The sequence below is a fragment of the Ailuropoda melanoleuca genome, chromosome 1, assembly GCF_002007445.2.
Source record: "Ailuropoda melanoleuca isolate Jingjing chromosome 1, ASM200744v2, whole genome shotgun sequence".
In the NCBI taxonomy this organism is placed as follows: Eukaryota; Metazoa; Chordata; class Mammalia; order Carnivora; family Ursidae; genus Ailuropoda; species Ailuropoda melanoleuca.
In genome coordinates this window covers 58,880,026-58,905,702 of record NC_048218.1, presented here as the reverse complement: position 1 = coordinate 58,905,702, position 25,677 = coordinate 58,880,026, and the positions used below count along the sequence as shown (strand labels likewise).

General features: G+C 39.4%; 1 protein-coding gene across 2 annotated transcripts in view; it reads left to right on the top strand.

Annotated features, from left to right (window-relative positions):
- LSAMP (limbic system associated membrane protein) overlaps positions 1-25,677 on the top strand; it is a 661,912-nt gene that overhangs the window by 329,836 nt on the left and 306,399 nt on the right. For both annotated transcript variants that reach the window (XM_034658855.1, XM_034658846.1), the window contains exon 2: positions 13,167-13,399. In XM_034658855.1, coding sequence (XP_034514746.1) covers positions 13,167-13,399 — 233 coding nt within the window. The remainder of the gene's footprint in view (positions 1-13,166; positions 13,400-25,677) is intronic.

Here is a 25,677-nt window from a genome sequence, read left to right as displayed (position 1 = left end):
TGTATGAAGGATGAATGGTAGAACTGTAGGTGAGGGACGCAACATTGGAGGCCAGAACACCAGTTAGAAGGTGATAACACCTGTTGGAATGATGTTGACAATAGATGAGAAGGTTCTGAAACAATGGTAGTGATAGTATGGATGGAGATTAGAGGTCAATCTTAGGGGAAAAAATATAAAAATATATTTTATTACATAAATGACTTGAAGGAGAAGGAAACAAGGACAGCTCTGTGGCTACTAGTTTAGATTAATAGATGGATTATGGTTCTATTAACCAAAAATTTAGAAAGAGGACAAGAATAAGATGGAAGATAATGAGTTTAGGTTCAAAACATGCTGAATTTGAGGTACCTTCAGATATCTATGTGGAGCAGCTGAGTATGGTATTTTAGATATCAATATGATGGAGTATAATTAAAGGCAAAAAACCTTATGAAATGTATGAGGACTATTCCTTGAAGCCAGGAGGTGAGTGGAGAAAGAGGGGACGATTTGGAAATTGAGAAATACTGGGAGTTAGAAAGAGAGACGAGAAAATGAAGAATGAGTGGCGAATTGTGTTGAAAGCTATATAGAGATGAAGAGGACAAATACTTAAAATAAATCCATTGGATTTGGCTATTAGTGGATTACCAATGTCCTTCTGAAAGTGTTCTTGATAGAGCCAGGTAAAGATGACTTGTCCTTGGGGCAGAGTGGACATTAGGTAGTCAACGTAATATTGACTACTACTATCAACATTATGATTAATAACACAACATCAGCATTGTGTTGACTGTTAATTAATCAACATAATTCTTGCTGCTACTCAGATCAGGTTCTTGAGCACATATAAAGAATCCAACAGAGTTCCTGGTGCCGTGTCAAAAGATAACAACCACAAATGGTGATATAAGTAATCCAGAATAAATAGAGGAATGATTTCAAAACAATGTCTTATTAATCTCCACTTAGATTTAGCTCTTTCTCTCTCTCTGCCTGTCTTTTCATTTAACAGCCAGACTTTGAGAGTTGCTGTGAGAGAAGATGCCTCTTCTGTAATATAATCTCTAAGGTAGATCTAGTGCTCTAGGGACAGAGAGGGTGGGAAAGTGAAATACAAGTGCTCACAGGGTAAAGAGATGGTGCTTTTGAATCATGTGACTCTTCCTAGAACTCAGAGTGTGACCTTCACCTTGAAGTATCTGCAGCTCTGTCTTTCACTGAGGCTGGCTATGAAATTTTAGAATTAATTATGTGGTGGATGTAGTAGTACAAAGGGTAACTGGCCTTTAACTTCCTCTCTCTCCCAAGTCCAGACACCACTTACCTCCTCTCACCTCCATTGCCCTCCCAAGGTCAGAGTTCTGTGTAAACTGGGGATTTCAGTGGCAGATATTCTCCAGTTTGAGTAGACCAAGTTATGTAGAGTAGCTCACAGATGGGTTTAAATCTCAAACTCATCGGGTCTTGCCTTTATGCCCATTCTCTCGGTAACTTCTGAAGCTCTTTTTGATTACTTAATCCCGAGTCCCAATCACATCCTGATTGTTGATATGGTCAAGACAGGCAGGCCTTCAAGGAATAGTTTAGGTGAGGGGAAAAAGAAACGATGGAGAGAGGAAGAAGAAAAACCACAAGAATTGGCTATCACACAAGGATGAAGACCGCCTCACATCACTGTCCTTTAGAAGAAAGTGCTGAGGGGAAAAAAAAAAAAAAACTTCTGGAGATAGGAAACAAAGGAAGCGAGGTGGGGTATAGAACGTGGGCGATGGAAAAGCAAACGTGGAAGTCAGAAAAATCTCTATGAATATCATTCTCCATGCGAGAACCGTCCTTGTGATTTATAAGCATTCATCGGTGATCTATTGGCTTCTTGTCAGTAGGGGGAGGGGACCACTACATTTCCTTCAGCTGAGATGGATCTGTTTGATAATATGTGCTCCTTCAATCTGCAGCTTCCAGAGTTCCCTATTTCACATCTGTATCCACAAAGTACATTTATAAAATAGACTTCTTTTGCTCTTTTTATTTGTCTGCCTTTATTTCTTGTACCTCTACCAGGGAAGGCACACTAGACAGCGGAGCACTTTTCTAATGGTAGCTCTGATAAACAGTCTCATTACTTACTTATTTACTTACGTACTTACTGTATGTTAACTCTGTTATATCATACATGATGTATTTATTAATTGCCATGTCTTAGAGGGCATAATTTGATCCAAATTATAGCTAAATGCATGTAATGAGGAGTTGTATTATAATGCGGTTCTGCTCCAATGATAATATTTACATAATGCTGTATATGATAAGACTATAAAGTAAGGGGCTGGGTTTTCAAGTGAGACTTACGGAAAATAGTCTCCTGACTTTATGGCCATGTCTCATACAACAGAATGCTCATCCTAAGTGCATTATAATTTATTGTGAGCATTTCTATTTCTCCCCACTGCTGGAATGAGATAAAGAGTAAACTCTGCATAGTATAGAGCACATTTTTTTCCTTCTAGAGCTTCACATACTTTTGATATTTACTTTGTAATGACTCAGAAGATAACAAAATTTTCTTTAAATAGCCGCAGAATTGTTTTTAATTGCATAGCGAATAAAAATTTTAACTAGAAATCTGAGCCAGGATTCTAAGACTCGTTTTATTCTTTCAAAGGGAAAACTAAAGGCAGCTTCCCCCCCCCACGCCATGAGAGAGATTTTTCACAGAGAACAGAGACTCATAGCAAGAATCAAAACAAAAGCAAGATTTAAAATTGCTTCTCATCCTCACTCAACCAAGTGGTGAGGAAAGAGGAGAATCCGTAATTTAAAGGAAAGGAAAGAGTTATAGATACTTGCTGTTTCGTTGAGAGGATACTTGACGCTCACATACTGAGAAGGAGAAAAGATAAGCCTTGTTCTTGCAACCTGAGGGTCCATAAAGCATTGACTGTGACGCATTCAGTCCAGGAGGAACCCCAATTCTGCCAGGCAGTTTTCAGCAGATCACAACGTACAGCATGGTCCAGCTGTCCTCTGTTTAGGCTGCCCTGGAGAGAGAGCCATGGTGGCCTCTAACTGGATCTGATGGAAAGTGGTAAGGCATTTAAGACCTAAGCTGCCTATGCACAGGTATGCCAAAAAAACCCTTAAAAATGTTCAGAGATGGCATTAGAACCTCAATTTACACTGTTGCACCATAATCATACTGCATCATCTTGCTTTCAATTTAACACCTGTGGGCTTTAGGGGACCAACTACAGATCAGAGGGGCCAGAAAGGTATCAGATGCAAAAACAAAAAACAAAAAAACCCAGGCCTGTAGAAGGAGATTTCCCAGAAATGGCTGTTAGTAAGTAAGGAATTGGATTAAACAGTTTCTGGACATTGCTGGATTTAGCCCAACAATGGGATTTACACAGAATGAAATGCCTGAGATTCAAATTACAAAAAGCGATAGGGACAAGATTTTATTAGGCTCTTCCGAAGCTTACTGAGTATTCTATATAATTTAGCCCATTTAATCATCACAATCATATGAGAAGACATTATCCGTGTTTTGCTGTAGAAAAATACTGAAGCTCTTTGGTAAGAATGAACCCTTTTGGGACAGGCACTGCTCTGTATGTCTAAAATTAACCCATTTAAACATTACAACTACCTATTGAAGTAGAAACTATTATAGTCTTCATTTTACAGATGAAGAAACCTAGGCACAGCCAAGTTAGCAAATAACCCTGAGAGCAGAGAGCAAGTATGTGACGGTCTAGAATGCAGAGCGGGAACCTGGCTCCTTCTTCTCAGCTTGGACACAGAAACGTGCCCCGTGCTGCCTTTCTCTGCTAAGTAACTTGACAAAAGCTACTAAACTGTGGAACCCCTGACTTTCCCACTCACTTATCACAAGAAAATGGAGAATCTTGAGTTGCAGTGTGACTAAGAACATAATGATTCATTTTCCAAACTGATCGAGACTCTTGGAAAGAACTCTAGAAGAGCCCTCTCCAACCACTTATAAACATTCCTGGGATTGATCCTAGCTGTGACTGCGATAGAGCTCTGTTCTCTCCTGGCCTCAGCCTCAATTCTGATCTCTTTTTTTAGAATTTCTGTCTTCCTGTTTTCCATTCATTTCTTCTATATGAATGTAGAGACAACACAATTGATGTCCAAAGCAGAGGAGCACAGATTGTCCTAGAATTGAGAGGTTGTTGCGAGGTACTCAGGACCTAATTTGGTGAATAATTTCTGCTCCTTCTCTATTGCTTTCCTCACCTGTGTCACGTGCATGGATATGCATTAATATTCCTTCTTAAAGAAAGTGAACCTGAAAATACAGCAATACATGTGTCATATCATGCCTATATAAGGATGCATGTGTGGCTGGACAAGTGCTCCCTACTGATAGTAAGAGAGAAAAAGCATTTCTAGGGAAGACTTTTCATGGCTTCAGAAATAACACGAACTCTCCTGGCTTTGTTAGTTGCCATTGTGGATTCTTTTTTGCACTTCTAGGTGATGAATCATCCTAGTAGATAGTAACCCAATCACAGAAAGGGTGCTTTGTCAGCATAGCACATGCAAATAACTCGTGCAAATTGAATATTTAAAGAAATACATGATTGATCAGAGAGTCTGGGAAATAATACATATTTAGTGGGTGTCATCACTCTCTGAAGAGATAAACTTTTTGAATGGCCTAGGGAAATCAGTGTTTTTCCTTCATGGGCACCCCTATGTATAACTATTTTCTTCTTATCTACCGTGAGAGAGTATGAATATGAGCATAGATATTGTTTTACATCTTATAAAATGTTTCCACATACATCACCTCATTTTATTCATGGAGTAGTTCTGGGAAGTTGGGTAAAGTATCATTAGCTTCATTTCACTTATGAAAAACTAAGATACAGGGGTGCCTGTGTGGCTCAGTCATTAAGCGTCTGTCTTCGTTTCAGGGCGTGATCCCAGGGTCCTGGGATCGAGCCCCACGTCGGGCTCTGTGCTCTGCTGGGAGCCTTCTTCTTCCTCTCCCACTCCCCCTGCTTGTGTTCCCTCTCTTGTTGGCTGTCACTCTCTGTGTCAAGTAAATAAATAAAATCTTTAGAAAAAACAAACAAACAAAAACTAAGATATAAAGAGGCTAAGTGATTTACCCATGTTCTGAAGGCCAGAACTAAAATCTGTTATCCTGTAGGAACTAAACAGCATGTCTTTTACCCTAACATTCCATCAGAAGTGTACAGATTCCTAAATCATTATGACCAGTGATAGAGTCACATGAATCTGGTTCCTGTGGTTTGCTCCTTCTCCATTCTCACCCTCTCCGGAACACCTGTCACTACTGTGTGTTCAGATGCATGTGTGCATGCAGGCACTCGTACATGAATGTGTGTGAAGCAGCTCAGGTGAGGGGAGATCATCATACCACGTAGATACTGTGTTGTTGTTAGCTGGACTAAAATTCAGTAGGAATCTAGAAAAATAAATTGTCATCAAACTAAGATCAGTTCAAGAGGTTTAAGGGGTTCGAGACGTTCAAGAGGATCAAGATTAAGAGAGCATACATGTGTAAGAACAACAGAATGAGGCCAAGAGAGTAGGCAGGGTTCAAAGCCATAAGTCAAGTCTGGAAGGTGGTAGAAATGGGAGCAAGGCAGCTAGAGAGCGGAAGCTTCTTGCTGCAGACAAGGCTAGCAGGAGCACCTAAGGGTCAACAGTGACCCACAATTCTTTTATTTCTGAGTTTAATCTTATAGCATGGTAATGAAACAAAGATGACCCAAAATGATTAATAATTCAAAAATATTTAAATTTGGTTTTTAACTAATTTGGCATGTATTGTTTTTAATGTGTTTACACAGTGCTGTTGGAATTCATTATACTTAAAATAATATGATAAAATCAGACTAAGGACCTCTGATGCAAAAGAGCCTACTTTATTCCATCATCTGCTGTTCCTGATTTCACGTGCTAATGCTGGGAATGCGCAGCCCTACCTCTTAGACAGAGAATCTTTCTTTCTACATTCTAAGGTAGTTTTGATGATTCACTAAGATTTTGTTTGTAGGGCTAAAGTTACAATGCAAACAACATTAAAATCAAGGGCACACATATTCTTGAAGATTTCTTTTCCATTCACCTCTTGAATCATTACACATCTTACAGAAGAGGGAGAATTACAATAGTGAAAAATAATAAAAGTTAATTTAAAAACAGCTTTCCAACGAATAAAATTTAATAATTTCTTTAAAACTTAAATTGCCCCAATTGAGTGGATTCTTCTTTATCTGTTCTGGAAGTTATGGACCCATTTATATACAGAGAAAAAAAGAAAAAGGCTAAACTTAAATGATTTCTCCAGCATTAAATGAGGAAGCAACCAAGTTATAGCTTTCATATTCACCATCAGTAGCGTACAGATCTTCCTTGACTCACGATGGAGTTATATCCCATTAAACCCATCATAAGTTGAAAACATCGTAAATCAAAAATGCCTAACCTACCCAACATCATAGCTTAGCCTAGCCTACCTTAAGTGTGCTCAGAACACTTACATTAGCTTACAGTTGGGCAAAATCATCTAACTCAAAACTTATTTTATAATAAATTATTGAGTGTCTCATGTAATTTATTGAACACTGAAAGTGAAAAATAGAATGGTTTTAAGTGTATCAGTTGTTCACCCTCGTGATGGCCTGGCTGACTGGGAGCTGTGGCTCGCTGCCAATGCCCAACATCAAGAGAGAGGATCTTAGCCATATATATCAGTACCTTGGGAAAAGATCGATATTCAAAATTCAGAGTATGGTGTCTACTAAAAGTGTATTGCTTTCACAGTGTTATAAGGTTGAGATATTTTAAGTCAAATCATTGTAAGCAGGGGACTGTGTGTACAAGACTCTATTGATGTATAATTAAGATACTAAAATAAAACAGCAAAGGGGTAATGTTTCATTTACTATTAACTTATAACCAGAGCATGACTAGACTTCATTGTAGTGATTCTGTCATGAACATGACTAATAATTCAGGGACTTTGCTGGTGACTATTAAGTAAAAAGCATATGCTTACAAAAAAAACCACCATTGTACTGTAGATGCTTGCCCTATGCTTCCAGATATTTAAACCAAGAGACCAAGGTCTGACTCAGCGTTTTTCAGCTCAGCCCTGTTGACATTTGGGATTTTATTGTGGAGGTTGTGCTTTCTGTTGTAAGATAAGTTTAGCAGCATCCTTGGCCTCTACCCACTAGATGCCAGCAGCAACCTCCCCACTGCACGTTGTGACAACCAAAAAAATGTCTCCAGATATTGCCAAATATCATCTGCATGCGTGGATTGCCCCCAGTTGAAAACCACTAATCTCACATTCTTTCTTAATTTTAAAAACAAATCTCTTACCTATCCAGTTCCACCACCCTGGTCCTTACAGTTGAGAAGTATGAGGATAGACAACTGGTGATAGATTGAGTAAAATGAATTTACTTGTGATAAATGAATAAATCCAGATTATATTCCCGAGAAAGAAAGGGAAGTTTGGATAAATTCTAATGCTAAATCAAAACATTTTTAGCAGCAAGTAATGTTTGTTAAATATGAAGAGATATGTCTGTAGCAATTGAGCAGGCTTAAGATCTGGTAGATCTGTATCACTTATATCATGGACATACTGTCAATAAATACGCTATTAAGCAATCTATTGCTACAGACTGAGTTTAGCGTATCTTTTCTGCCTCCAATTATACTCATCGTTTTAGAAGCAGACTTAGGCAGTATGAGTAGAATTGTCGATGTACCTGTTTGTATAAATGTGCATAATACGCTTGGTGTAAAGTGTTTGCAGAGATCCAGTGCTTGAGATTTTTATGGGTGCATTGATTTTTGTGACAGTTTTATGGCTGCAGATATACTGAACAGGGAAGATAAAAATTTGTTTGCCTGCCTTTCCTGTAATTTTTTAAAGCTGATTTAAAAAAAAATAGGCCCATAGTTAAGGTAAGTAACCCACCTGATATTTGCGGGTTCATGGTTAATGTGGGCAAACCACCAAACATTTTTCTAGTGCTTTATGTTTCTTTCACTTTTTCACGTTTGGCAAAGATTATGAAATTCCCAGGGATGATGTTTCTTTATAATAAAAGCACTGAGCACATACTTTTCTCTCCTTTACTTTCATTGTTACTACCACACTCAATAATTCTCTTTTAAAATTCCCCTTTGTGTCTGATACTTTTAATTATTTCTTTTTTTTAAAGATTTTATTTATTTATGTGACAGAGATAGATACAGCCAGTGAGAGAGGGAACACAAGCAGGGGGAGTGGGAGAGGAAGAAGCAGGCTCCCAGAGGAGGAGCCTGATGTGGGGCTCGATCCCAGAATGCCAGGATCACGCCCTGAGCCAAAGGCAGACGCTCAACCGCTGTGCCACCCAGGCGCCCCACTTTTAATTTTTTCTTAAGAAATGTTAAAATAGTTATCCATCTGTTCTGCACCTCTTAGATAATTAACAAATATTTGATGTTTGACCTAATAGCAATGTATTAAATTAAATTCAGTTTACTTATTCTACATCTCAGTGAGTGCCTACTGTGTACATGGTGGGTGTGTACTGCTAGGCCCTGTGAGGGCTCCATAGGTAAATTCCTGAAGGTTACTTTCATTAATAAGCTTATTAGGGAAGGTAAATACAGATAATACTAATGCAATGTAGAGTATGATGATGTCATAAGAAAGATCCATGAAAAAAGATAGTATACTAATAATAGAAGATTTCCTAGAGAAGTGGTACTCTGTATTATAACCCCATGTCCTCAGCTGCCTGCCAGAAAATCCCACCTGAAGTAGATGGACATTCTCTCCCTCTCTTCTTGGCACCAACACCCACTCTCTTTAAGGAGCAGTCCTTTCTAAAGCAGGGAATGATTTGCAACATCGTGAGGTTCTGAAGAAAACATTCTATTAAATCTTAACAACACATAACACTTACAGATTTTTAAAATACATCTCATCACCTCATACCGATCAGAATGGCTAAAATTAACAATTCAGGAAATAACAGATGTTGGTGAGGATACAGAGTAAGGGGAACCTTCTTACACTGTCAGTGGAAATGCAAACTGCTGCAGCCACTGTGGAAAACAGTACGGAGTTTCCTCAAAAAGTTAAAAATAAAACTACCCTATGACCCAGCAATTGCATTACTAGGTTATTATCCAAAAGATACAAACATAGTGATTTGAAGGGGCACATGCACCCCAATATTTATAGCAGCAATGTGCATGATAGCTAAAATATAGAAAGAGCCCAGATGTCTACCAACAGATGAATGGATAAAGAATATGTGATATATACAGAGAGAGATATGTATCTACATATATATGTATAACACATATATGTAATGGATATATATCTGTATCTATCTCTCTATATATACACACACACACACATATACATAGGTAAAATAAAAAGGAATGAAATCTTGCCATTTACAATGACATGGATGGAACTAGAGGGTATTATGCTAAGTGAAATAAGTCAGTCAGGGAAAGACAAATACCAAATCACTCATATGTGGAATTTAAGAAACAAAACAGATGAACATAGGGAAAGGGAAGGAAAAATAAAATAAGATCAAAACAGAGAGGGAGGCAAACAGAAGAGACTCTTAACTCTAGGAAACTGAGCATTGCTGGAGGGGAAGTAAGTGGGGGGATGAAGTAATAGGGTGATGGGCATTTAGGAGGGCACTTGATGTAATGACCACAGGGTGTTATTTGCAACTGATGAATCACTAAATTCTACCCCTGAAATTAATAATGCTATATGTTGACTAAATTGAATTTAAATAGAAATATTCTTCATACTTTTTCAGCTTTAGCCACAGCTAATATTAAAGATAAAGTCATTAGGTATCCAGTTCTGAACTAGGTTGTCTGGTATTGATGCAGCATTCTGGGTAGGGGGTAATTCATTACTATATTATGATGGCATGGCATGAGAATTCTCATTTACTCTACAGGAATGCCTACTGCACAGTTAAGCCAACTTACCTCCTAAATGGAAACTCATGATGCTTGCTAGTCTGTCAGTGCATGCTGGTACCCTGGGTCTCCATTAAATCAGCATTTCCTCATTTTTTAATAACTAGGTGTTCTGTGACTACCTTATGTGACTGATTATTTTCATTGAACAGCCATAGGCTCTACAAATTGAGATTATTTTGACTCTTACCATCTTTTACTTATGTGCACTTCTTATAGCTTGAATAGCTGCCACCTTAAATCAAGATATCGAAATTTTAAAAAAATTAAATTAGTTCTGAAATTGTATAATTTTTGCCATTTTTTCAGTATGAAAGTTTTAGTCATGTTGTGGAAAGATGATTTTCTAGTTTATAGAGTCAATATATTTACTTTGGAACTACTGACTACATAAAAGAGAACCTTTAAATATCTGGAGGATTGGTTTTCCTTTTAAAAATACTACGTTGTTGGGGCGCCGGGCTGGCTCAGTCAGTAGGGCGTGTGACTCTTGATCTTAGGGTTTTGAGTTCAACCTCCACTTTGGATGTGGAGCTTACTTAGTAAAAAGTAAAAATTAGAAAAAGAAAAATACCACATTGTGCTCTGCTTAGCTTCTTGGCTAGCCATACTAAGTTAGTAAAAAGTGTGGGTGTATATGCATGTGTATATATTGTGATATGCCTTTAATTTATTTGTAAGTAAAAGATAAATTTTAAAAATAAATGTAAGATGAAACACAGTGTAAGAATAAGATGTTATATAGATTGTCATAGCAAAATTTCCACATAATGTATTTTTTCAGTAGATAACATTTTTGTGGGTCTGGCAATTTTGCTGTAATAGTCAATTGCGTCTTTAGGTAAGATAAATCTGAACAGTCTCAGAGAATAATTTGGAATAATGATCTGTGTGATAATTTGAACATTTCCACTGACAAAAATTACTAAAATGTCCAAAGAACCCTAAACACCTGATTTAGAAACTCTACGTTGTGCTGGTAAGGAAATTTGTCCAATTCATTTGTTGATGTGTAGGGTTTGGGATGAGGAAGTGGAAAATAGGTAACTACATGTCCTCTTCTCTGTAAGGGTGATGCTGTCAATTTAACAGCAGGCATTTGCAAAGTACCTATTTTCCATAAGATTAATTTTTGGAGATATCTAAATGAATAGAGCAAAATATCTGTCTTTACTTGATTTGTAGGCCATATTTATGTAAAATAGGTTATATAGTATTTTTTTTTCCAAAATGAACATATTAGGGGCATATTTTTGGTTAGACATCATTCAGAATACATCTCTATGATGTAGCATATCTGTTTGCTGCTGTGTTGAACTGCACAGATGAGAAAAGTGCAAGGAGACACAGGATAGAAGATTAAAAATGCATTTACAGAGGCAAATTTCCATTCTTCCCTGTAGAAAAGAAAAACACAGTAAACCTACATCAACAACTTCATTTATGTTCTAGAAAGAAGCAAACACCCTATTAACTCATAAATGATTCTCAGTTGAGAAGGGCCACAAATATCATGAGGGACAGAGAAACAATGCCACAAAATAATAGAACAGGAAAAGTCAAATCAAGTCTGGAAAGAAGCAGCAAGCATCCATGAAGTTAGCTTTGTACTCCCTCATGAAGAAGTTCTAAATTATCAAACATATCATTAATCCTAACAATATCTCCATGGCAGAAAGACACATATTGGCTAATAGAGACACTGATTGATGACTTCATCTACTTATATTCTTGAAAATAAATAAGTAGAGAAAAAGAGAGACCTGCAGATCATGGAACTCAAGTAATTAAATAAAATTCTCTTGTTAAATAAAATTTCAGTTCACTTGAAAATAACGGGCTTAAGGGGTCTTTTGAACCATAGGTGAAGTATTTTAAAAAGATTCAGCTTTTCTCCTTGGACTGAGTTGGCCTCTGTGTAACCCTGTAGACAGCCTGTAGATCATGCATCGATTTCCTGTCTATGAGTGGGTGCAGAATCTCTACGACTGAGTTTTTGGACCTGAGAGAAAACCTGGATTTGACTTAGTTTGGAGAATACAGAAATGGTATTTGAATTGTTCTGTTGTCATGCCCCTGGCTTCTTCTCACCATCCCTCATGCCCCAGAGTGCTGAGAAGATGGCTCTACAGTTGTGAACAGGGTCTGGGACAATCTCCCTATGGGGCAGACATAAATCTTGCCAAAGGGATACAGAGAGAAGTTTGTTTGTTTGTTTTTTGCTCGATTTTTCCATTTCCCGATTCTCACTGGAATTGAAGGAGAAAACTGTATTCACCACAAAGCATTGACCTCTTCCCCATTAATCTGTGTTCTTTGCCTCTTTCTTTCAAGTTTCAGAAAGACATCCTTTTAGGTTTTTAAAATAAGTAGTCATTCAAATAAACATGCTTTCTTCATCTTTCTTGGAATAGGAACTATGATCTTGGTTACTTCATCTCCCATAAAATATTTAATTCATTCTGATGCACCAGAAATGCTGGTTATAAGCCATATTGCCAGCAGACAACTTGCTGCCCTCAGCAGCTGGAACCAGACTCAGGCAAGATGATGTTAGCTTTGATTTCCTTGACACACCACCTATCTACTTACCTTCGGATCGGTTCACACACTTCTCACTCCGGGGAGAGGGCATTCCAAACTTATAAGAACCTGAAGCAAACTCTGAAATCTAGTCTTAATTCTTACAGCGGTGGGGCATAAATTGTATCTACCATCACATAGGACTTTAGGAAATACTTATGAAAGAATTAATACAATTCAAACCTCAGTAAATGTGCCACATTATCACTTGTCAAATTCTCAGGTACTTAAACAGATGGAGTTCTGTGTGAATGACCTTTTCCTAGACAGGAAAGAGATGAACCATTGGGAAGCCAATACCTGTTTAATTTTATTTGCTTGCATTTTTCATACCAATTGTTTATTGCCAAATTGAGTCTAATACAATGACATGCATCCATTGGATGGTAATTAGTCTTAGGAGAAATAGTGATAATACTTAGGACTTTAAAAAATGGCATGACGGTTATTCATCCTGCATATAATTATTGTTCTTGAGTGGTCTTGTTGAGGCCAGTGATGTGGAGAATGAGTGCAGATGCAGGTAGGGCTGAGGTTCTAATGTTGTCATTCTGCTCTGCCAGGTGTGTTGTAGAAGACAAGAACTCGAAGGTGGCCTGGTTGAACCGTTCTGGCATCATTTTTGCTGGGCATGACAAGTGGTCTCTGGACCCTCGGGTGGAGCTGGAGAAACGCCATTCTCTGGAATACAGCCTCCGAATCCAGAAGGTGGATGTCTATGATGAAGGTTCCTATACTTGCTCGGTTCAGACACAGCATGAACCCAAGACCTCCCAAGTTTACTTGATCGTGCAAGGTAAGGAAAGGTGGGATAGGTGGGTGGTAAGGGATAGGTGAGAAGCAGAAAATAAATGTGATGTATAAAACATTTGCAAAAAAAAACTTTCTGAAAAAAAATCTTTCAAATGCATTATTGCATTTAAGTGTCTATTTTCTCTCGGAAAGGACAGACTTAAAATAAGAGGACTAAGGAGAAAATAAAAAGTGCCACTGTGAGCCAGTACCTTTGATAAGAATATTCTCTCCTAGCCCTAGATATAAAAGCACGTAGCAAATGCTGTATCTGTTGAAATAAGCTGGAACAGCATAACAAGAACACAGAATGCTTAGAACCATGTGAGGTGCACTTTATCAGCTATTAGGTACTGGATGCTTTGCTGAAGACTTGATTTTTATCTTCGGCATAAAGAATGTTACTAATTATCTGTTTTTATGATAGTAAATGCTATTTGGAAAGATAAAAATTTCCAGAGGCCTTGACATACTCTCAGCTGGCCAGCTTTCTTTGGAAATTGTATCTCCATTTAATGCTAAGTTATTTGTGAGCAAGTCCAGTGACCAGGATCTGCAAAGTCACTGGGGACAATCTACTTCTAGATTGGGGTTTCCAAGGGCACATCTGAGTCGTGATTTTATAGGATGAAAACCCTAAGTGGCATACACATGCCCCCAAACTATAGCTCTCATGGGTCCCTTTCCCCATAATTGCAGAATGAAAACAAAGCTGATCAGCTGCGCAATTTTATTGCAAGCGAAGTCAAACCACCAGCAGTTTCAATCCATCTATCAGGAAAGATCTAAGCACTAACAAATATTAGGGCTGTGTTCATGTATTCTCGATTTACAATTTTATGTAAATTTAATGCAAATTAGGCATGGCCCTAGGGCTCCTGTCAGGATTCCAATGCAGTCAGTGGTGTGGGAAAGTTTGACTGTAGCTTCTATTAATGTGTTACGGAATTGATTATTGCAGCATTTAAATTATTGTTCTCCCAATTCCTGTGATTAATAGATTGAAACTGGAGTAAAATACATCAGAGACTGCCTGGTCCAGAGGTGGTTTAGTCATGTGACCTCTATCTTGGTCCATTTGCAATGGCTGACAGCTTCATTTTATTGCTTGTTAAAGGCATGTCTACTGACTTGCGAAGTTCCTATCACAGTCCAGGCATAGAATGTTTTTCCTGTAGTTGAGTACAGAGTGCTGGAGCTCCGTAACAAGATACTTCAGGGCTTGGATCTCAGGCAGTCCATTTGAATGTGTAAACATAACCAGAGATGTGTAAATATGTAAATGGGTTAATTTGCCAGCTCCCTCAAAAACACAAGTAGGACATATATTTTCTCTCTCTTACACACACACATACACACACACACACACACACACCCCTTCCCCAAAACAAAAGGATACTTTCTACCCCATGCAATGGCAGATGGAGGGGAGGTAACTAATTTTCTTAAAGCCCTTTAGAAAAGATTTTATCTAATGACCAGCTCCATGTTATATTATGAGATTCCTACACAATTTTGATACCTTACAGGCTTTAATGTCACTGGAAAGCTACTAGAGACCACAACTAGAAAATGTGTGTTGTACTATATTAAATAAATTTGGGCAATTTGAGTATATTATATTCCTTGGTTTCTAGATAAGGAGATAAGGAGACAGTTCATTAAATTTAGGTTACATGCTCAGGGTTACATGGAGAGTTCAAGGGGTGAGTAGTTTGGAGCCAAGCAGACCAAGAATTAAATCTGAAGCATTTTCTACTGGAAGGAAAATTTATTGTTATAACTTTAAAAACTACCATATTCATATTTAAGTCAGCTCTTAGCACCAAATGCTCCAAGCCCTTCCCTTTTTTTTCTTATTTATCTATGTACATTTTAGTTATGAACTAAATGTACTAATCCTGAGAGGGTTAGAGCTAGAAGTAAGTTAGATCATACTTGCATATACCTTCATACTGTGTTGGCACAAGTGAAATTAACTTAAATTTAACTAACATGAAGTTAAATTTAATAACTTCATATTAAATTTAATAAATCAATATTAAGTGATGGAGAAGAACCTGCTAAGTGCCAGGTACTGTTCATTCTGTTGGGAAGCCTTTAAGGTCTGAGAATTAAATTGACATGAAATAGATTAATAGGAGAAAATCAAATTTAATTTCATATGTATGGGGATCCACGTAGACACGAGATTCCAATGACAGGCAGAATGAGGTATATATATCATCCTGAACCACTGGTCTGGGACTTCAGAGGAAAAGGAAAGCAATTCATAGGAAAATGAAGAAGAGTAAATGTTTGGTAAGCAGATGTGGCTGAGCCATCCAGAAACAAGGAGATATAGAGAGGACTTTGATCAAACAGTGCTTGCAGGGGCCGTCATATCTACCACCCCTAGTTTATATAATAATGTAGATAGTTATGGTGATAGCTCTCTTGCAGGAGCAGGTCCTCTATCTAAATTCTTCTAACAGTGAGGGGGAACGTCAATATTTCTTCCTGAGTCGTTGAGCTTTGATTATTTTTAGCTCTAAATAATCTGCATGCCAAAGGTACAAATCTTGGGGCAATCCTTTCTGAATGCCTATAGTTCATTTTCCCATTGGATTCTAATAATATTATTGTTATTTAGTAGGTATTAATAACTTAATATAAATATGCAAAAGCTTAAAGTTCAGAGATAATAAGGAGCCTGCCCAAGGCTGCCTGTTAGCTTAGGACAGGGTTTCAAACCCATATCAGTGTGGCTCAAGATACTATTGTTTTATTTTATATTTTTAAAATCACATTGCTATGGAAGAAAAATGAGCAACAAAGCCTATACTTGTAAGAGAGATGAAGAAAGGATCTTCTCCTCCTTGAGCCTAAGTCATGAAGGGGGATTTTTAAAATAATTATATGGATGTTGACATTTTATATCTAACACCAGATGGCAGATCTCCTTCCCCTTAGGACATTAAACCTTATGACTATATCAGTGATTCCATCCCATCATCCTGTTTTGTTCATACTACTTCCTACTTGTGCTTCAACCCTGTGTTTTCACCATATCAAAGATGCTCTCTCTAGAGAGAGTTTTGTCATATATAAAACAGAGATAAAACTTAAATTTTAAATCCTCCAAATTTATTGTAGGGATTAAATTAGATGATCCATAGAAGCCCCTAGTCCAGTGTCTGGATATCATATGTTCTCACCTAGAAAGATGATAGTAATGGTGATGATGGTGGTGGTGATGGTGGTGATGATGATGGTGGTGGTGATGATGATGGTGGTGGTGATGATGATGGTGGTGATGGTGATGATGATGGTGGTGGTGATGATGGTGATGATGATGGTGGTGGTGATGGTGGTGATGATGATGGTGGTGGTGATGATGATGATGGTGGTGATGATGATGGTGGTGATGGTGATGATGATGGTGGTGGTGATGGTGGTGGTGATGAGGATGGTGGTGATGGTGATGGTGATGATGATGATGGTGGTGATGGTGGTGGTGATGATGGTGGTGGTGATGATGGTGATCTGATGGCAATGACAACAACCATGCTGCTGCTGCTGCTCCTGTATCTGTCAGAAATATGGGGAGGGCTTACTTTTCTGGGCTCTTGCCCAGAGTCTCACAGCTGCTTCCACTTACTGCCTGTTACCGTTGTGGTGGACTCTTTCAGCTTTCATTTTAGATCTTTCCTGTGCATTTTCCTCAGTTGTCCTTTTCCTTAGCATTCAGTCTTTAACTTTACCTCCTTAGGATTCTGACAGGTTTCTTAGACCAGCATCACTTTAAAGTTCTTAGTTACCTTTATTAAGAATATTAAGGAGAAAATGCAGCATGCTTCACAACAACATTTAAAGGGTTTGTTAAGTTTTAGATTGCTGGGAACTTCGCAGAATTTCTGATGAAGTTGTTCTGGAGACAGGGGCTGAGAATATGCATTTCTAACACATTCGAAGGTGACAGTGATGCTACCAATACAAAGACCGCACTTGGAGAAACACTGCTCTAAAAGAATTGTATACCTTAAGAATATCGGGAGAAATATTCCTGCATAATTGCATTAATTTCAGATAGTGCTACACCCCCAAATACTCCTAAAACTAATCTCACTGGACATGAGACAGGGAACAGGTAGATTGACAAATACCTTAAATTTCACGGTAACATCTTAGGCCCTCTGAGATTGCTTACCTAGCCTAGTTCTGTCGAAAGAAAATCTCCTCTCTTCCCAGACTGTCCATTTTCAGGTATCAAAGCTGGAAGAAAAAAAAAAAAACAGCAAAAAACAGTTGAGACACAAAATTGCTCCAGGCTTCAAAAATCTCACCTGTATAAATTTATAAGTATTTGTATCCCCTCATGTTTTTCGTGTTTCATTTTCCCTGAAAGCCTCCTTTCCTTTTATATGTATTCCCACCATATTATTGACACTTTAACATCTCCAACATTTTCTTTTCTAGGTTTCTATCAGTTCATGAGGGTCATTACCCATAAAATATCCTTTGTTGAAATAAATATGCTACATGGTTCACTAAATTCAATCTTTAGCTAAATGACATCTCTACACACCTTCCTTATGAGGTACAGAAGTGAAAGTTTTGCATCAGCAAATATACAAATCAATAGTGATCTCTGGGTTGACTTGTGATTAGTGGTAGTAATTGTTGCATCTGTGGAACCCAAAGCTATTCAAATAAAAACATGCATTTGAGATACTTAATGAATGGTGGGACTCTTTTCTCAAGCCAGATATTTTGGTTCCCACACCACCTTCTTTACAGATTGTGAGACAAAAGATTAAGAAAACATCATCCATCCTTCACTTTAATAAACAGAATACTTTGACATCCTTCCTATTAATGATGTCCATGTCTTCTCCAGAGGTTACCCTCCTGTGGTCTGTTTTTTCTGATCATGCCACAAATGGATCCTTTATGGGATCCTTGCATAACCTGCAACAAAGTCAAAATTTTGGTTTATAATACTTGTCAAAATGTAGATTCCTGAGAACCATTCCAGAACAATTGAACCAAAATCCCTGGGAATACAGCCAAAATTTGCAAATACACTGTGTTCTGCAGGTGATTCAGATACATGTGAAAAACCAAGAACTGCTGTTCTAGGGATCTAAACAACTAGTGAGAGGAATTTGCTGCTACCTGCCTGTTCATTTTCTTGTATGACACAGCATCAAATTGTATCTAAAGCTCTGTGGAGCAGGTACTAGAGCCTTATAATAGAAAAATAAAAAAAAAATAAAATAAATATATGTCTTATTGAAAACAGATGTTCTTGAGTGCTGGGACTAGTGGCCTCAAAAATGAAGTTTTTTTTAAAACTATAGCATTAAGAATCTCCATGTGTAGGGGCGCCTGGGTAGCACAGTCGTTAAGCATCTGCCTTCGGCTCAGGGCGTGATCCCAGTGATCTGGGATTGAGCCCCACATCAGGCTCCTCCACTGGGAGCCTGCTTCTTCCTCTCCCACTCCCCTGCTTGTGTTCCCTCTCTCACTGGCTGTCTCTCTGTCAAATAAATAAATAAAATCTTTAAAAAAAAAAAAAGAATCTCCGTGTATATAAATATGAAGGACACCCTAACATGACAGGATTTTTAGAAAGTGAATCTTATTTTTAAATATCTTATGAAGGAGCACCTGACTGGCTCAATTAAGCAATGGATTCTTGGTTTCAGCTCAGGTCATGATCTCAGGGTCATGAGATCTATCCCTGCATCAGGCTCCACACTGAGTGTGAAGTCTGCTTTAGATTCTCTCCCTCCCTTTCTGCCTCTCAACGCCCCCACTAGCACTATCTCTCTCAGATAAATAAATACATAAAATCTTTAGGAATAAATAAATATCTTATTCACCATCCCCTGCAACATTTATCATATTTTCAAATTTTTATTACATTATTCTTGTGCCCAGGACCCGTACTAGAATGGTCATTTCCATATTGAGTCTTTTGCTTTTTTTTTATGCGATTCTAATTTGGTTACCATTGTTTTAGAAATGGCCTAATCTGCATATAATAACATTGGAGATTTTTTAGAGAACATTTTTTATTTTTGCAATGTATTTCTAAATGAATAATTAAATACACTATAGGTCAGGGCGCCGGGAAGAGGTAGCCACCTGCACGGGGGAGCGGACAGACCGCGGACCCGCACGCTTGAGACGGCAGACTGAGAAGGGAGCTCCAGGAGCGCACGCGGGACGGCTGGCAGTTGGCGGGCCACCTGCACGGGGGAGCAGGCGGACTCGCGGACGGGCACCCGCGAGACAGCAGACTTAGAACGCGAGCTCCAGGAGCTCGCGCGCAGGGCGGCTGGCTGGCCAACTGCACCGGGGAGCGGGCGGACCGTGGACCCGCACTCTGGAAACAGCAGACTGAGTCCGTGAGCCGGGAGCGTGAGCCACCAAGCATCTCACGGAGCTCCGGAGCTCCGGTGTGCTCACTGGATCGAGGCTGAGACCGGGAGCTCCGGGAGCGTGCGCGGGGCGGCTGGCGACTGGCGGTTGGTGGGGTTGNGGGTTGGAAACACAAAGGACAGAGACGTGCCGGCCCTGGAAGTGAGGGCTGGGACGCCGGGTGTGGGGCGCACAGCCCGGGATGCTGCAGGGTTGAGCAGCACCAACAGAAACAGAGTTAAAGTGGCCAGAACATCAGTGGAGAACGATCCGCGATCCCTCTGTTCTGAGACAGAGGCTGAATTTCAGCCGCTGCTGCTCTGACTCTCAGAAGAGGCATAGCAAACCGCCAGGGAAATCTGCCAGAGAACAAAAGCCCGGAAATACCAGCTCACAGGGTGCCCATCCCCATCCCCCCTCGCAGGAGACACAGAGACTCTACCCAAACAGGGTTTTCTGAGTACCGGCAGGCAGGCCCCTCCCCCAGAAGGCAGGCTGAAAAATCAAGAAGCCCACAACCCGGAGCGCCTGAGTGGCGCAGTCACCAAGCACCTGTCTTCGGATTAGGGTGTGATCACAACGCTCCGTAAGGAGTCCTTCATCGGGCTTCTCCACCGGGAACCTGCTTCTTCCTCTCCCACTCCTCTGCTTGGGTTCCCTTTCTTGCTGACTGTCTCTCTCTCTCTCAAATAAATAAATAAACTCTTTAAGGAAGAAGCCCACATCCCTAAGATCTCTATAAAACAAGGGCGCACGGCCTGGGTCCCAGTCAACACTTGGGCTCTGGACAACCCTGCAATCTCTCTTCATCAGAATGACGAGAAGGAGAAGTCCCCCCCAGCAAAGAAAAGATAATGAGTCTGTGGCCTCTGCCACAGAATTGGCCTCGGCCACAGAATTAATACATATGGATGTATCCCAATTATCAGAAATGGAATTCAGAGCAACAATGGTCAAGATGATGAGTAAACTTGAAAAAAGCATCAGAGAAAGCGTTGCTGAGAATATAGAATCCCTAAGGGCAGAAATGAGAGCGAATCTGACAGAAATTAAAAACTCAGTGGGCCAAATACAGTCAAAACTAGAGGCTCTGACGGCCAGGGTCACCGAGGCAGAGGAACGCGTTAGCGAATTGGAGGATGGGTTAGTAGAAGAAAAAACGAAAATAGAAGCTGGTCTTAAAAAAATCCACGCCCACGAATGTAGATTACGGGAGATTACTGACTCTATGAAACGATCCAATGTCAGAATCATCGGCATCCCTGAAGGGGTGGAGAAAAACAGAGGTCTAGAAGAGATATTTGAACAAATTGTAGCTGAAAACTTCCCTAATCTAGCAAGGGAAACAAGCATTCGTGTCCAAGAGGCAGAGAGGACCCCATCCAAGCTCAACCAGGACAAACCTACGCCACGGCATGTCATAGTGCAATTCGCAAATATTAGATCCAAGGATACAGTATTGAAAGCGGCCAGGGCAAAGAAATTTCTCACGTACCAAGGCAAAGGTATCAGGATTACGTCAGACCTGTCTACAGAGACCTGGAATGAGAGAAAGGCTTGGGGGGGCATTTTTAAAGCTCTTTCAGAGAAAAACATGCAGCCAAGGATCCTTTATCCAGCAAAGCTGTCATTCAGAATTGATGGAGAAATAAAGACGTTCCAAAATCGCCAATCATTAACCAATTTCGTAACCACGAAACCAGCCCTACAGGAGATATTAAGGGGGGCTCTATAAAGGTAAAAAGGCCCCAAGAGTGATACAGAGCAGCAAGTCACAACCGATACAAAGACTTTAAAGAGAAATGGCATCATTAAAATCATATCTGTCAATAATCTCTATCAATCTAAATGGCTTAAACTCTCCCATAAAACGCCACAGGGTTGCAGATTGGATAAAAAGACATGACCCATCCATTTGCTGTCTACAAGAGACTCATTTTGAACCCAAAGATGCATTCAGACTTAGAGTAAGGGGATGGAGTACCATCTTCCACGCAAATGGACCTCAAAAGAAAGCTGGAGTAGCAATTCTCATATCAGATAGACTGGATTTTAAACTAGAGGCCATAGAGAGAGATACAGAAGGGCACTATATTATTCTTAAAGGAAGTATTCAACAAGTGGATATGACAATTATTAATATATATGCCCCCAACAGGGGAGCAGCAAGATACACAAGCCAACTCTTAACCAAAATAAAGAGACATATAGATAAGAACACAGTAATAGTAGGGGACCTCAACACCCCACTATCAGAAATAGACAGAACACCCTGGCAAAAACTAAGCAAAGAATCAAAGGCTTTGAATGCCATACTCGACGAGTTGGACCTCATAGATATATATAGAACACTACACCCCAGAACCAAAGAATACTCATTCTATTCAAATGCCCATGGAACATTCTCAAGAATAGATCATGCTCTGGGACACAAAACAGGTCTCAGCCAATACCAAAAGATTGAAATTATCCCCTGCATATTCTCAGACCACAACGCTCTGAAATTGGAACTCAACCACAAGGAAAAACCTGGAAGAAACTCAAACACTTGGAGGCTAAGAACCATCCTGCTCAAGAATGACTCGATAAACCAGGAAATCAAAAAACAAATTAAACAATTTATGGAGACCAACGAGAATGAATACACAACGGTCCAAAACCTATGGGATACTGCAAAGGCAGTCCTAAGGGGGAAATACATAGCCATCCAAGCCTCACTCAAAAGAATAGAAAAATCTAAAATGCAGTTTCTATATTCTCACCTCAAGAAACTGGAACAGCAACAGAGGGACAGGCCTAACCCACTGACAAGGAAGGAGTTGACCAAGATTAGAGCAGAAATCAATGAATTAGAGACCAGAACCACAGTAGAGCAGATCAACAGGACTAGAAGCTGGTTCTTTGAGAGAATCCATAAAATTGATAGACCACTGGCAAAACTTGTCCAAAAACAAAGAGAAAGGACTGAGATTATTAAAATTATGACTGAAAAGGGAGAGGTCACGACCAGCACCATTGAAATTGCAAGGATTATTAGAAACTTTTATCAACAGCTATATGCCAAAAAACTAAACAATCTGGAAGAGATGGAGGCCTTCCTGGAAACCTATAAACTACCAAGACTGAAACAGGAAGAAATAGATTTCTTAAATAGGCCAATTAACTATGAAGAAATTGAGTCAGTGATAAACAACCTTCCAAATAATAAAACTCCAGGCCCAGACGGTTTTCCTGGGGAATTCTACCAAACATTCAAAGAAGAAATAATACCTATTCTCCTAAAGCTATTTCAAAAAATAGAAACAGAAGGAAAGCTACCAAACTCATTCTATGAGGCTAATATTACCTTGATCCCCAAACCAGGCAAAGACCCCCTCAAAAAGGAGAATTACAGACCGATTTCTCTAATGAATATGGATGCCAAAATCCTCAACAAGATCCTTGCTAATAGAATCCAACAGTACATTAAAAGGATTATCCATCATGACCAAGTGGGATTCATACCTGGGATGCAAGCATGGTTCAACACTCGCAAATCAATCAATGTGATACATCATATCAACAAGAAAAGACTCAAGAACCATATGATCCTCTCAATTGATGCAGAAAAAGCATTTGACAAAATACAGCATCCTTTCCTGATTAAAACCCTTCAGAGTGTAGGAATAGAGGGTACATTTCTCAATCTCATAAAAGCCATCTATGAAAAGCCTACTGCAAGCATTATTCTCAATGGGGAAAAGCTGGAAGCCTTTCCCTTAAGATCAGGAACACGACAAGGATGCCCACTCTCGCCACTATTATTCAACATAGTACTAGAAGTCCTTGCAACAGCAATCAGAAGACAAAAAGGGATCAAAGGTATCCAAATCGGCAAAGAAGAAGTCAAACTGTCTCTCTTTGCAGATGACATGATACTCTATATGGAAAACCCAAAGGAATCCACTCCCAAACTATTAGAAGTTATAGAACAATTCAGTAAGGTGGCAGGATACAAAATCAATGCCCAGAAATCAGTTGCATTTCTATACACGAATAACGAGACTGAAGAAAGAGAAATTAGGGAATCCATCCCATTTACAATAACACCAAAAACCATGCGTTACCTTGGAATTAACTTAACCAGAGACGTAAAGGACCTATATGCTAGAAACTATAGATCACTTTTGAAAGATATTGAGGAAGACATAAAAAGATGGAAAAATATTCCATGCTCATGGATTGGAAGAATTAACATAGTTAAAATGTCCATACTACCCAGAGCAATCTACACTTTCAATGCTATCCCGATCAAAATACCGAGGACATTTTTCAAAGAACTGGAACAAATAGTCCTTAAATTTGTATGGAACCAGAAAAGGCCCCGAATCTCCAAGGAACTGTTGAAAAGGAAAAACAAAGCTGGGGGCATCACAATGCCGGATTTCGAGCTGTACTACAAAGCTGTGATCACAAAGACAGCATGGTACTGGCACAAAAACAGACACATCGACCAATGGAACAGAATAGAGAACCCAGAAATGGACCCTCGGCTCTTTGGGCAACTAATCTTTGATAAAGCAGGAAAAAACATCCGGTGGAAAAAAGACAGTCTCTTCAATAAATGGTGCTGGGAAAATTGGACAGCTACATGCAAAAGAATGAAACTTGACCACTCTCTCACACCATACACAAAAATAAACTCCAAATGGATGAAAGACCTCAATGTGAGACAGGAATCCATCAAAATTCTAGAGGAGAACATAGGCAACAACTTCTATGACATCGGCCAGAGCAACCTTTTTCACGACACATCTCCAAAGGCAAGAGAAATAAAAGATAAAATGAACTTATGGGACTTTATCAGGATAAAGAGCTTCTGCACAGCCAAGGAAACAGTCAAAAAAACTAAGAGACAGCCCACGGAATGGGAGAATATATTTGCAAAGGACACCACAGATAAAGGACTGGTATCCAAGATCTACAAAGAACTTCTCAAACTCAATACACGAGAAACAAATAAACAAATCATAAAATGGGCAGAAGATATGAACAGACACTTTTCCAATGAAGACATACAAATGGCTAACAGACACATGAAAAAATGTTCAAAATCATTAGCCATCAGGGAAATTCAAATCAAAACCACACTGAGATACCACCTTACGCCAGTTAGAATGGCAAAGATAGACAAGGCAAGAAACAACAATTGTTGGAGAGGATGTGGAGAAAGGGGATCCCTCCTACATTGTTGGTGGGAATGCAAGTTGGTACAGCCACTCTGGAAAACAGTGTGGAGGTCCCTTAAAAAGTTAAAAATTGAACTACCCTATGACCCAGCCATTGCACTACTGGGTGTTTACCCCAAAGATACAGACGTAGTAAAGAGAAGGGCCATATGCACCCCAATGTTCATAGCTGCATTGTCCACAATAGCCAAATCATGGAAGGAGCCGAGATGCCCTTCAACAGATGACTGGATTAAGAAGCTGTGGTCCATATATACAATGGAATATTACTCAGCTATCAGAAAGAACGAATTCTCAACATTTGCTGCAACATGGACGGCACTGGAGGAGATAATGCTAAGTGAAATAAGTCAAGCAGAGAAAGACAATTATCATATGATTTCTCTCATCTATGGAACATAAGAACTAGGATGATCGGTAGGGGAAGAAAGGGATAAAGAAAAGGGGGGTAATCAGAAGGGGGAATGAAACATGAGAGACTATGGACTATGAGAAACAAACTGAAGACTTCAGAGGGGAGGGGGTGGGGGAATGGGATAGACTGGTGATGGGTAGTAAGGAGGGCACGTATTGCATGGTGCACTGGGTGTTACGCAACTAATGAAGCATCAAACTTTGCATCGGAATCTGGGGATGTACTGTATGG